General features: G+C 45.9%; 1 protein-coding gene across 5 annotated transcripts in view; it reads left to right on the forward strand.

Moving 5' to 3' along the window:
- The window catches only part of Rasgef1b (RasGEF domain family member 1B), a 494,986-nt gene that overhangs the window by 465,160 nt on the left and 15,856 nt on the right, over positions 1–13,970 (forward strand). For 4 of the 5 annotated variants that reach the window (XM_055594536.1, XM_055594538.1, XM_055594539.1 and 1 more), the window contains 5 exons: positions 5,355–5,537; positions 7,179–7,301; positions 7,704–7,841; positions 13,165–13,380; positions 13,858–13,932. In XM_055594536.1, the coding sequence (XP_055450511.1) occupies positions 5,355–5,537; positions 7,179–7,301; positions 7,704–7,841; positions 13,165–13,380; positions 13,858–13,932 (735 nt within the window). The remainder of the gene's footprint in view (positions 1–5,354; positions 5,538–7,178; positions 7,302–7,703; positions 7,842–13,164; positions 13,381–13,857; positions 13,933–13,970) is intronic. The other variant, XM_055594537.1, reaches the window with a different exon arrangement.

Consider the following 13,970-nt stretch of genomic DNA (forward strand, 5'->3'; position numbering starts at 1 on the left):
TAAAGAAGGTTAGGGAGGGGCAGCGCACCTGCCGTGTTCACGGACGCTCTCTGAGGTCTCTGCTAAGAGGGCGTCTCAGTCCGTGGAAAGAGATGAGAAGATAATCGTCTCCACATTTCCAAGCTTAAGCTAAATCACGCTTCAGATAGCGTCAGAGGCTCGGCTGGCCTCTCACCTGGCCTCCGCAGTCACCTGGTCATCCGCTAGTCTGCATTCCCAAGTGTGCTGTCACAGAAGGGAAGCTGTCAGTCTGGGATGTTAGCTCGGAAGATGTCAGGAACTTTTGCCCCATGTCTGCAGCATCAACCGAGAGAAGAAAGAATTGTTGGGTGCGCAAAGTGCAAGGTTCCTTTGGAATCTAGGCAGGAATTGAGAAAGGTCGAATTCCAGGTATTAAATGAAGTCCCTTCCCACTAAACAAATATACTTTCAAGGTTCAACTTCGATAAGGAGATCGGTGCCTGCTTTTTTTTTTTAATTGGGACACTTGTCTAGCATTTAGACTGATGCTAACACACTGTAATCAGCGTAGAACCATTGGGTTATAAACACTGTGTCCGTCCTGTTATGAGATAGAGCAGAAAGCGCTTCTTTCTGACCCGCACATTTTCTGTCTTCTCTTGAGAGGGAAGAAGATGCTGACATGCTGTTCTAGGAAAGATTTACGGCACATCTGCCTCAGAAGCAAGGGATGGCTTTTGATGTAGCCCACGCCCATCTGCACCTCAGCCTCTCTTCCCAGTTTGAGTTATCACCTGAAACCACCTCGTCCCTGATGCACCTGCTTCATCATAAATAACATCGTGCAAAGGCAGTGGCTAATTCAAACACGGTCTGCCGTTCGGGGGGAAGGCAGCTTTTCATCTGGAGCTTTAGTGGGTCTGAGGCTATTAGGCATGCCTTTCAGCTCCATCCATCCTATAAATCACCCACAGCCTGCTCCTGTGCTTCGGGATCAATGTCAGGCCAAACTTCTTCGGGGTCTTTGGAAGAACATGATCTATTTTGTGCTGAAATTAGCAGCCCCTGCCAAGATGTCTGACAGCTGAGTTCAGCTTATCATATCAATTTTAAGAAGGGTTGGGTTGGGTATGTGTTTTTCCTGCTAGAAACTTTTCCAGTACCATTTATGATCTGTGGGCTAAGTCTGGTGGTCAGAACGGTATTTTTTTTTCTTCTTTTAGCTTTGTTGTTTTATAAAATAAAAATGTGTTTCCTATTGTCTTACTATGCCTTTTTACCCAGAGTGATGTGCTATCAGGTGCAGGGAGCCTATTTCAGGAGTTGCACCCCAAAGGCCTGTCATCCTTGGATTCTCTTTAACTAACTGAATTGGTACTAAACTCTCTCTCTCTCTCTCTCTCTCTCTCTCTCTCTCTCTCACACACACACACACACACAGAGGCATGCTTGATTTATAAGGAGCTGGTTTTAAATGTGGTGGAGGAAGGTACTTTCTTGCTTTGGAGTGGATGAGACCTCTCAGTTCTGTACTAGGAGAGTGTTCTGGCTAGCTGTGGTGGCACACATTAGTAGAATTTGCTGAAGGAGGTGGAAGCAGAAGGATCACGAGTTCGAGGACAGCATTCTATACTGGACAGGAGCTCTGTTAATGCCTACACAGACAGGCTGGTGTATTTATGTGGGGGCAGTGGTAGAAAGGAGTGAGGTTTTGTGGGTTTTTTTATTTGTTTGTTTGTCATTTGTTTGTTTGGGTCTGTGCTATTTGCTGACTGGGATATAGGTTGAATTTCAAGCAACCAAGTCAGAAATGAATTCTCTTGGGTGGGAATTATTTTCCAGCCTGCAATGCATGTCAAGTAGTGATTTGAATAGTCAACAGGTTTTCCATGTGTCTTCTGCAAGTCTCATTTTCAAGGGAATTAAGTCTTTTGACATTCAGGTTAGCTGTAAATTAAGCCAGGATTTGACTGACTGCTGTCACACACTCTCATTTTGTATAACACATACACTGGTTTCCATTTATAGGCATATTGGACAGGACAGATACTGTCTACAAGAAAAAGGGTGAGGGGCCGGCTTTGCCTTAGGAAGTGTGGGAAGGAGCAAGTTCAAAGCCCGAGAACCCCAGAGCCACAGAGGACTGTAAGGAGAGCGTCACTGAGAGCAGGTGTCAGAACCACAGTGAAGTGGAAGGACGAACGGGAGCCAGGGGGTGAGAGAGGGCAAACACTCACGCTTCCATCTACCCTGAGGTGGCACATCTTTCATGGAGAGAGTGGAGCCCAGGGATCAATACGTCTTCGATTCTCATGCCCAGTACTTTGGATATGGAAGTTATTTCCTTAACAGAAAACAATCTTAACTTGTCATTTGGGCCCTCGTGCTTCAGTTCTGGAACCGAACCTAACAGAACGAAAGACCTGCACCAGGAATGCGTGCTCTTGAGCAAGCGCTAGCTGTTGCTGTGGCTCACAGGACAGAGAATGCTTGAGAAACTGAGCTGCTGTGGCTTATCCCCTTAGGTGTTTAAAACTAAGCTTCCAAACAGCACATTCTGTACCATCCTGCTGGCTCTGTGTTTATCTGCCACACGGACAGTTAGCCTTTCGGGAAGCGCCTGGATTGGCTGCTAGCGAGAGATTGTCTAGAATGAGTGATGGATACTGCGTCCCATTGTCTCTCTATTGTCATTTGGTCATGCAAGGAGTCTGCAGAGGCCGGAGGAAGGTTTTGGAGTTCCTTGGAGTCGCCATGTGGGTGCTGCGAACTGCACCCAGGTCCTGTGAGAGAGCAGTGAGCTTTCTTTGCTCAACGGTCTCTCCAGCATGGAGTCTGAATTTGGGGGATAGAGAGAGGGGATGGAATCCAAGCCCTTACCTACTTTACAAAAGAGTAAATGAGAGTTACAAATGCCGGTAGCTTTGGGGGTGAGTGGCTTGAAAGCAAACTCAGTGACCTGTGACTATTCTGGTAAGCTGTTTACTGCCAGTAAGTAGACCGCAGACCCTGGGAAGCAAGATTCCAGGGTGACCCACTTTGTACTGCCGTCACATGGCTGTTATATTAGCCTGGTCACCTTCCTGAGTGCCAGGTCACACATTCATAGAAGGAGGAGTTTGGATCCGGCCGTGAGGCCGCATGGCTTATTCTGTGGCCATCTTACAGTCGTAATCACTCAGGACACACTTGACCGCTGAGCTACAGCCTCCAAATCCTGCAGGCTTATCCTTGATCCTCTTGACAGCTCCTTCTAACTGATTGTAGTTGGAAATGAAATCTAGTTTCCACCCCTTGAAACGGACAATTTCTACGGGCCCTTTGAATGTTTATCATCTTTTGATTTTCTGGAGTTCTCGAGCCCTGGCTAACCATCTCGCAGAGACACTTGGGTAGATTGGTTTCAGTGACAAGCGAGTCGAGATGTCAAGGAAAGTTCATGCTTCCCGGAAGAAAAGCTTTCCATCCTCGGAGTCTTATTCTTTATCCTGTGTGAAGGACGCTGTGTGGCTGCCACCACAGAATGCTGTTCTTAGACAGCAAACTAAACAGGGTTCCTTCATGGTCCCAAGAAGTAAGTCAGGTGGGCCTGGTATCTCTGGTCACAGCCTCTGAGCATGAGGTTGGCTCTAGCTTCTGAGGACAAGGGCTGATCTCTGTTCTCATCAGCTGTTTGTAACAAGTGGATTATACCTGAATTATACTCATGAAAATGGTAATTCGAAGAGGAAAGAAGCTCCCTTCTGTCTACTGCCATATAGGACAACAACACTGAAGTTTTTGTTGTTGTTGTTTTGTAGTTTTGTTTTTGATTTACCAACAGTTTGTGTATGTCGGTTCCTGTCATCTGAAGGGCTCTCTTAGTTATTTAACTGTTTCTCTGGTCTCGGATCCTTTGGGTGTTATGACCATGTCTTGCCTAACTGAAGCACAACGCTGGGGCCCAGGTGCTGAAAATCCCAGTGGAGTGGTTCTCAAGATCACTCTCTTCCTGTTTCTAACAGGTTTGTTTTTCAGTGGAACTTTTGGAAATTCTTCTCCTGCACTGGCTTTTGGGTGGGACAGAGGTGACAACAGGAAGCTTTTTATTCTCTGTATCTTTCTTTTTGAGATTAGGTCTCTCTATAGCCCGGGATACCCCGGAACTCACTATGTAGACCAGGCTGGTGTTGAACTCACAGAGATCTTCCTGCCTCTGCCTCTGGAGAACACAACCACTTCTATATCTATATCTCCGTATCTTTCTTGATTCTCTTTTTTTCCTAATTGATATTTTCATTTGTCACGTTGGCTTTATAATTTTTTTTTTCCTAACACCTCATCCCTGGGCACCACCAATCCAAGCCCATGAACCCTACCTGGTTTTGAGGCTCTTAGTGTCCCCACCCCCAAATCCTAGGTGGACCAGGTGCTCCTGGAGGACCAAGCTCTGGCCCCTTCGTTAAGATGCAAATTCCTTTCAGTGTCTCAAAAAGAAGGATTAGCCCAGGTTGTGTCCTCCTATATCCTCCACAAGATGCTGCCTGTCAGGCCTCGGTGCAGTGTTTGGCTCTCCTTCAGCTCTGACTCCCCAGGTTCTATAAATCCTGACTGACCACCTCCATTGTCCTGACACACAGCCAGAAGGTCCCTGCACTAGGTCCCCGGGAACCCAAGTAATAACGTAATGGCTTCTGGCCCGCATTGAGCAGTGACTGACAGGGGCTTGGTGAGTGACAAGCCACACAGACGGGCAAGAGCAACTCATCTAGGCTGGGGTAGTACTCCTTGTTCCTAAATATAAAGTGCCTTCTCATCCTGCGTGTTAGCCGAGACGGAGGCTTTGCACACAGCACATACACAGCACCCAAACCAGAGATTTGATGAGAGGAACGAAGGTCAAATAACATCTGATGTTCTAGTAAAGCTGAGGAGCTGGCATTAAATCCCTTGATATGTGCAAACATAAACGCACTCTTAAGATGCGCACAGAGAAGACACAAACCATGTGCTTTAATCCCAGCTCTCTTTCAAATCGCAGACTTTTCAACTTCAGCTTTGGTGCTCTTCCACGTGTCCAGTGCCCCTCAATCTCCTTAAGTTTTATCTAATTCATCCCATGAAGTCTTGACCTGGAAATCCCTGACTCTGTGGCGTAAAGCTTCTGGAGCCTGGTTCCTCTACACCTGTTCACAGTGGCTGTAAAGGAGCGAGTGTGAAAATAGCACCATGTGGATCATGGTCCAGAACCAGTCTAAGCATTTTACGATATTTGATTGAGCATCATTGACAGTGTGACGTAGCTCTTTCCTTGCCTTCTGTCATTGTAAGAGCTACTGATGAAATCCTACTTTTCATACTGCATGTCACTAATGACATTGTTTTCTTGCTTTCTTTTTTTTTTTTTTTTCCAGGAAAGTATGCCTCAGACACCTCCCTTTTCAGCGATGTTTGACAGCAGCGGTTACAACCGAAACCTCTACCAGTCTGCAGAGGACAGCTGTGGGGGCTTGTATTACCATGACAACAACCTCCTTTCCGGGTCTCTGGAAGCACTCATCCAACACTTAGTACCCAATGTGGATTACTATCCAGATGTAGGTATTGGCGTTCCTCTAAACCCATCAGCTGTATGGATTAGAAGCTGCAGCGTGCGTGGCAGGGACGCTGCCGTTGCTGTGGAATTACCTAGGTTGCTAAGAAGTCTTTCTAAGAAGAAACTATGTAGTAGTTATTGAAAGTTCTAAGTCCAGATGGAGCCTAGGGGTGGGTCCGGTTGCGGTGAAGTCCCCGCATCTGCTTCTCTTTAGGTTGCCCACTTTATTTTAGGCAGCCTAAATGAAGTGATGCCTTTCGACTCGCTCCGTACCTACATCTTGCTCCGTAAATGAAAATGGCATCAGGAGGAGCATTGGCGCTCCAAGATGTGCCTGTGATATGACATTAGTGTTGCTAAGGAAAGTCCATAGAGAGAGCTGAGCCACACACAGATGCAGTCATTTGTAGATTGGACCTCAGGTGGCTTTCCCTTGATAGACTGTATGGCCCTTTCTGACCTAGGAAACCCATCGTGCATTATCCCAGTCTTCGTTATTCCAAGAGGCGAGAGGAGAGACAACGGAAACTCAACACCACGTATTTACTCACTGGCTCCTTTTACTATGAGCAGGCAAACCTGGTTGCCTGTCTGGGCCAGACGAGTTCCCCATTCCCTCTTGTGACTGTTGAGCTGAATTTAGCCAGGACAAAAAGGTTGAGTTTAGTAGGCAGCGGTTTATTGATGGTGAGCTCATGGAAATACCTAGGGACCACATTTTTTAGTTTTTATAGATACGATAATAACGTTGTTCTGCAGAGGAGCGTGTGTGCTTGCCAGTGGCAATTCACCACAATTCACCACAATGTTCCTCACTGAGTTATCTCCGTGTGATTCATTACATAGCATTTTCCAGTATGTTCCCACACAGGGGAAACTTGTTATCAAAAGTAAAAGGAATCCCTTGTTCAGTCCTGTAAGTGTGTATGAACCACTAAAGGTGCCTGAGGAGGGTTGGGGGAAGCAAACAATCCATGGAATTCCTCTTCTCACCGAGAGCCTGAAACTGGGAGAGCCAATAAGCACTGCTTCGTTTCATGCCTCCCGGGAGACAGTATGGCTGAAGAAAAGAATATGGTGCTGTGTTGTGCTTTGCCAAGTCGCTCAGTCTTGAGCAAGCCAGCCTTTGGATGTTGTGACGCAAATACCGTGCGCTTCACTGAACACACAGGAAGATTCTTGACTGAGTGTGGGTAGGGTAGCTGGGTTTTGTTTCGTAGTTGTTTGTTTCTTTATTGGTTACAGTAATACGTGGGCACATAACCTTCTTCAGCGTGGGCAGCATGTTTAAGGCAGCCTTGCCGTTCTGGGCTGGATTTCATTCTTCTTGATTATACTGGGAAATGAACGTGTCCTGGCTTCCCAGGACGGACAAAATGTCCTCTGGATCATTGCAAGAGTCGAATTTATCCTGTTATTTATTTATTTATCTATCTATTTATTTATTTATTTATTTATTTATTTATTTATTTATTTATTTGTAAGTGTCAAGGGGAAAGAAAAGGTGATGATGAAGGGGAAATGATGCTGTTTTACTAGGAGGCATTTACCCCAATCTGCAGCCTGATAACTTTGATGCATAAGGAGGTTATAATGTGTAGAGAGATTGTAACGACAACGATTTCTTTTTCTCTTGCTGCAGAGGACGTACATATTCACCTTCCTGCTCAGTTCTCGGTTATTCATGCATCCGTACGAACTGATGGCCAAAGTCTGCCAACTGTGCGTTGAGCACCAGCGACTGAGCGAAGGGGAGGGTGATAAGGTATGCAGCCTTCGAGCTCTTGTTCTTATTAGGTCTGCCAACTCTGGCCTGGAGTTTGTGATCTCTGTGAGTAATCCTAGCTTCGCCCCAGGCTGATGTGCCTAAGTGGCCTCACGGCCATGCATGTGGAACTGGGAACAGAGCAGGGCTCGTGGGAACGTGTAAGGCTCTAGGTTAGATCCCCAGCACTGCAAAATCAAATAAAGCAAATCAAAGAAAAGTGTAACAGTCACAGGGGAGTCCTCAGTCCCACCTTTGCTGACTGCAAAGTGTTGGTCTGGAAGTGGCCACCACTTCTTCTACCCAAGCGGGAGTTAGTCAGTCAGTGACGCCAATTATTTGGTCATTTAATGCAGACCATGGTGATGGATAGCTCTGATGCAGATTTCTTTTTCTCCCTAGAACCAGATGAGAAAAATTGCACCTAAAATTCTTCAACTCTTGACGGAGTGGACAGAAACATTTCCTTATGACTTCCGGGATGAGAGGATGATGAGAAACCTAAAGGACCTGGCGCATAGAATGGCCAGTGGCGAGGAGGTTGGTCACTGAGATTTCGTCAAGCCACGGGGTTTCCAGAGGGAGCCAGGGTGGGAAACAGGGCTGAACTGCCACAGAGCTCAGCGATGCCTTTTTGTTCCGTCTTTGGACAGCTCTCTACACAGCGTATATTATGTGTGTATCAGGTGGGGACTAATTATTCTGTCCTACCCAAATGAGTGTGATCTGGAGTTTTACTTGTTTTTTTGGAGGGTTGTGTCTGTTAGTTCATTGCTAGGTGCGTTTCTATTTTATTTTACTTCAGTCCATCTTCTGCTAATGGTCTGACCCAGTTCATCTCTTCGTGCCTGCCTTCACTTAGTGGAGCTATAACTAGATAGCATATTAATAACTCCTAAATAGAAACAGACAGTCTAGGCTGTGAGGAAAAGCACATAGGCCAACGTTGAGCGTGAGCGCAGATGCCGTGGTTTGTAGGTTCCACAAAAAGGGAAATACAGTTGGTTACATAATTGTCAGGGGAAGGAAAAAGCATACTAATTCTTCCGGGCACTAAATGAAAAACTTAGAAATGTGGGGCTGGTAGAACATTTGCCTGGCAGACATAAGGCAGTGTGATGAGGAGCACAACAAAACAAGAGAAAACCAAGCCTTCTTAGGAGGGATTTGGCGTAGGAGGCTTAACATGCCCTTTTACAGTGTTTACAGAGAGCGCCCCTTGATAAAGGAGAGAGCACGCAGGCTTGTATAATGAGCAAAGGTAATTCTTGGGGCTGGGGTGTCTAGGGTTGGGGGTGACACGCACGGAAGCAATCCAGGTTTGGTGCTGGAAGTTGATCAAGACTAGGACCTGGCATAAGCGGAGATTCAAAGTAAGTCTCTTAGGTCATCCTCCATAAATATCGCTTCCCTCAGCTGAGCCTTTGATAGGTAGGCGCTAACCAGCTTCAACAGATTCGAAGTAATTTGAAGCGGGCCTGGAGGGCCAACTGTCTGTCGAGGCTTGTTGTGCAGGGATATCTTTGTACTTTCCGTGTGGCAGATAAGTTTCTGGGGGACAAGTATGGCACGGATGTAACAGTATCGGCTAGAAAAAGGTAACCGAGGCACCTGGCAGCTGCTCCTCCTTGACAGGCCCCTGGAAAAGTAGTTCTCTCAGCTCCGTGCTGCAGAGATAACAGTTCAAGACATCTGCCCTGACTCACGTGAATGTGTCTTCCTGCCGACTTCCTAGCCTGCGACTAATGAAATTAGGTAGAAACAGCTCTTAAGAGCTTCGCACTTAGCTTTCTTGCATGCCCTTCCCTGCTGGTGGTGAGTGGACAGACTTCTGGTCAGGTTGCCTGGCTTAGGGTCCTTGCTGCTGTGAATGGACAGACACAAATGAACACCCACCAAGGTAAAAGTCCAATTGTGCAGTTCTGCTATACATAGTCTATCAGGGGCGGCTGCTCCTGGCTGCTTGGCAGGGTCTGTGTCGGTTCAAGTGGCGTTGGCTTAGGACAAGCTGGTCAAAAGATGAGTGCCGTCCTAGGGCTGTTTGTCCTATGAGGCGAAGACCTGAGTCAAAATCAATTTTTCATTTCAGTTCAATTATACGGGGCGATTGATGCTGCCGGCAGATCTGTAGAAACTAGAAATTTTTTCTAAACTTGTTTCTTCCAGAAAGGAAGATTTGATTTTTTTTTTTTTTAAGATAAAACGCAGTGATTTGAAAATGCCAATTTGATAGCTTTTTGGTCGTTTTTATCAAGGAGATCAGAAATGGTGATCCTTTCTATTTGTTTGCCAACTGAGATCTGGTCTTCATACGCAAGGTCAAGGCTTCAGGGACTGGGAGGAATGGAGGAACAGGCAGACATCGAGACCCCGACTTCTCGTCGGCACTCTTCTGTGAACAGTATGGAAAGGTCAGCTGGCTCTGAGAGAGGGGTAGCAGGAGAAGGCATTACTAAGCGGAGGCTGTGTCTGCCTTCCCAGGCCTTCCAGGAAGCTGGCATTTCTGCTTTCATCCAGAATTTAGGAAGTGGCTGCACACAGAACGCTCTCTTGATCTGGGTGTGCTCTGGCCAGTGCCCTCAATTCCTACTCCCTTCTCGTTGCATAAATCATGACAATGACTGCCTCATGCTAATGTGGAAGAGGCTTGTGCTTCTGTTATCGTCTTGGCAGGCTCCTTCCTCTCCTGGGTTTAAAGTTCTCTTCCCAGAGAGACCCTCCCATTCTTGGCCTTCATGCCTTTTGTTTTACTCTGGGATTTGTACTTAAATGTTTGTTATGCCCACTTTATTGCTCACCATGGCATCTTTAACTCCTATCTGAATGCCTGGCATATACTTGGTTCTCCTTATATTTGAATGAATGAATGAATGAATGAATGAATGAATGAATGAATGAACAAGTCAGTTACAAGAATGGGGAAACATTCCTCCCAGTGGAAGAAGCCTGCATTTGAATTGGGACCTGTTGCTTCTTGCCTCTGACTTCAGGGATTTTTTTTTTTTTTTTTTTTGGCAATCAAGAAATCCAGGTGTGCCCTGTCTGTAATTCACTCAGGTTCTTTAGAATTTGCTGGGACAGTTCCGAATAATTTGGCTTAATATGCTTCTCCCCTGGGGATTTGCCCCAAATGAAGTGGTTTATTAGGACTCGCCTGGAAGAAACATGAAATGAAACTAATGATTGAATTACATGACAAATGACTAGAGTGGGTAGAATGCAATTTTCTCTTCCTTAAGGGGCTGGTCTTTATAATAAGAACTCTGTCTTTATTTGCCAGGTAATTACTGTCGCTGGCAACTGAAGTTATAAAAAAGAATAAGCACATATTTAGCAATTCGTGACTCAGTGAGGGAGCGTACTTAGCCACACAGAACCTGATTTTTCAAATGGAGTCGGAGGAAAACAGGAAACTTTGAGAAGGGTCACAGCATTCTCCTGCCTCCGTCCCTCTTTCTCTCCCCACACACCGGTTCCAGTATGCCCCCTCGTGTTCTCTCTTGTGTTATGTCTCGAGCTGCCTTTTGCTCAGGAATGACCTATGGTTCTTCTGCCCTTCCTGAGGGGAGCATTGTAGAGGACGCAAATCTTTCACCTGAGAGACTTTTAGGCCAGCCCTGCCTCCTGCCCATTGGTGCCTGTCACAATCATCTGCCGTGCTTTCACAGTGTGCCGCCCAGCCTGCGCCTCACCCAGCTCAGTCAGAATCCCCCAGGTGGTACCCAGGATGCAGGCTAGGGCGAGAGGGGAGATGTGTGATGTAGAACTAGCTCGTGCGGGATGTAAAATAATGGACACTTTAGCAACTAGTTTTTGCTTTCCCAAGTGAAAAGGAGACTTTCTTACCCGTGTGCATTACGTATGGTGTCCAAGAAGTACCGCTGGGCGGGCTTTCACTTTATTTACAATAAGTCAAGCAGTGCAGGGGTCTGTCTGACGGTGGAGTAAAGAAGTTCACACCGAGCAAAGCTGCTAGTCCCACTTCTGAACGGCACCAAGTGTTGTCAGATTTGTATGTGCCCTTTCAGAATGCCTCCTTGGTTGGTGAGTGTATATTCATGCATGAGTGCACACACCCAGAGAAACAGTGGGTTTAGAAAATTAAGTGTTGGTCTGGAAACTTTGGGATTCTTCTCAGAAAAACCTGACCAGGATGTCCCTATCCACACCAAACTGCTTCCCATGTTAGTAATGACAGTTGTGGGTCACTCTTCTAAATGGGTTTTCAGGACTCGAAAATGCAACCTCCTAATGTGTGTTTTCCACTCAGGGAGGCACATGATGTAGCTAAAGTGTCTCAAGAGGAGTAATATATTGGGAACTAGTTGCACAATTTTAAGAAGTAGTGGAAACACTCGTGTAGGCATTTATAAGGACATTCGGTACAGAAGACTGACGTAAACACAAGTTAATTCTGTGTCTCAGCGTTCCTAAAGAAGGTGAGGCTGGGATGGAGTGAGATAGCACGTTACTTAGCCCTAAGTCCTTCAGATGCCAAAGAAAGACACATTTTCTTTGAATGATAAATACATTACCAAATAGAGAGCAAGTTCCAACCTTAATCCTGAGTGGGAGATAGATTGCTTAAAGGGCTTTCTGGTTTTGCTTATGTTTTTTGACATGGTGGGCGTTGTTTGTTTGAGACTGTTTCGTGTTATCTCAGGCTAGGCTCAAACTCACTATGGAGCTGTGCTCCATTTAAACTGTTAAAAAAAGAAAAGATTATATAGTGGGCAAATTGAAGAGCTCGTTTGACTGTCACTGCCAGGTCACTGCCTTCTTGCGAATTAGCTGTTTTCAGACTTTCCTTATTGTAAAAATCTACAGTTCTTTTTTTTAAAAAAAACATACCCTAAGGCAAATTAGAAAAAAAAAGTGTATATTTTATATTTATAGTTTTCAGATTGCTAATCTTGGCAGATGATATTGGGCGCCTTTTAGAAAGCCAGTGAGGCATAAGCAGAGCTGGCCCGAGTCTGTAGACCCCCCCGTGACTGTCCTCTTTCGGAGTATCAGCCTAAGTGCCTGGCTGGCATTGAATCAGCCTGCATGCCCTTGCCAACGTGAACACCATTACCTAGAAGGAAGGTTGCTTTTAGTAGTTTGGGGCCAGAAAAGGAAGATTAGAACAATGCCATTACAAATAAGTATACCCGAAGGGAAAAAGGGAGGGAGGGAGGGGCAGAGGAAGGAAGGAAGGAAGGAAGGAAGGAAGGAAGGAAGGAAGGAAGGAAGGAAGGAAGGGGGGAGGGAGGGAGAGAGGGAAGGAGGGAAAGAAGGAAGGAGGGAAGGAAGGAAAAAGGATGGCTTGACTGGGAAGTCATTTGTTATGTTTGCTTTAACAGGTGTTTTAAAATGCAAGGAGTTGACACCTATAATACAGGAAATACTTTTATGATCAACTTCTCATAAGTGTCATGAATATAGCGTGATAAAATCATGAACAAGGTGGCACCTCATAATGTCATTGTGGTGAGAACTGCCAGGCGAGAGAGTGGCTGTGAACATCAGTACTAACTCTTGAATGGGGGGAAAATGAGCATGAGTCAAGAGGAGGTCAGATAACAAAAATGAATGGCCAGTTCCCCTTCAGGTGTGAAAGTCAGGAAGGTGAAGTGGAAAGTAATGGTGCTTTTTTGCCACGGAAGCTGCCATGCACTTAGGAAAACAAGGCTGAAAATAATAGAAACAGCGAAGCCACATAGGTGACTATAAAAAATGTGGGAAGAGGATGATCTGCCTCAAGATCCGTGTGGCTTAGCCTGCCATAAGGACTCTTGGTTGTGTGTAGTATTCATTTCGCTGGATGACCGCCGGAAAGGAACACGCAGCACAGAAGTGTTATGTGTCTCTTACTTCCCAGCAGACATACCGGAAGAACGTCCAGCAGATGATGCAGAGTCTGATCCGGAAACTCGCCGCCCTCAGCCAGTATGAGGAGGTCCTCGCAAAACTCAGCTCCACAGCCACAGACCGGCTCACAGTTCTGAAGACCAAGCCCCAGTCCATACAGCGCGATATCATGACCGTCTGCAGCGACCCTTACACGTTGGCCCAGCAGCTGACTCACATTGAGCTGGTGAGGACCTGTGGTGTTTGCCCTGCGCGGCTGCAGGTGGTTTGCTTTGGCAGCCTGACTGTGTTTGCCGATAGTAAGATCTGTCAGGAGAAGGGTCAGAGCAACCCAAAAGAGAGACAGTCCACAAAACCAGCTGAAGCATGTTTTCTTTGGGCATTTGGGTATGGGCGTTTCTGATAGCCTGCAGATTTACTCAGAGACACACAGGAAACAAGATGGAAGAACAGGGTTTATTGACCTCCTTTATCTTCTGCCTCTAGTTATTTTCCTGTAACCGTTCGTTCTTCAACTGTCTTATGAAACATTGACCTAAGGAAAGAATTGCCTGTTTACATCTTAAAGATGATGAAAGTATTCAGGGTTAAAAGCTTATCTTATAATCGGCTTTAAGAACATAGGGGTGGTGCCAAAATGAATAGAAGGGAGTGAGCATCTGTTTTCTGGTTTTGTAGAATATGTTGTTGGCTTCTCTTTCAGGAGAGACTCAATTACATTGGCCCAGAAGAGTTTGTTCAGGCATTCGTGCAGAAGGACCCTCTGGACAACGATAAGGTAATCAGTATCAAGCTGTTTGTTTTTGTGTTTTTCAT

This window comes from Psammomys obesus, unplaced genomic scaffold, assembly GCF_907164565.1.
Source record: "Psammomys obesus unplaced genomic scaffold, mPsaObe1.curated_primary_1811, whole genome shotgun sequence".
Taxonomy (NCBI): Eukaryota; Metazoa; Chordata; class Mammalia; order Rodentia; family Muridae; genus Psammomys; species Psammomys obesus.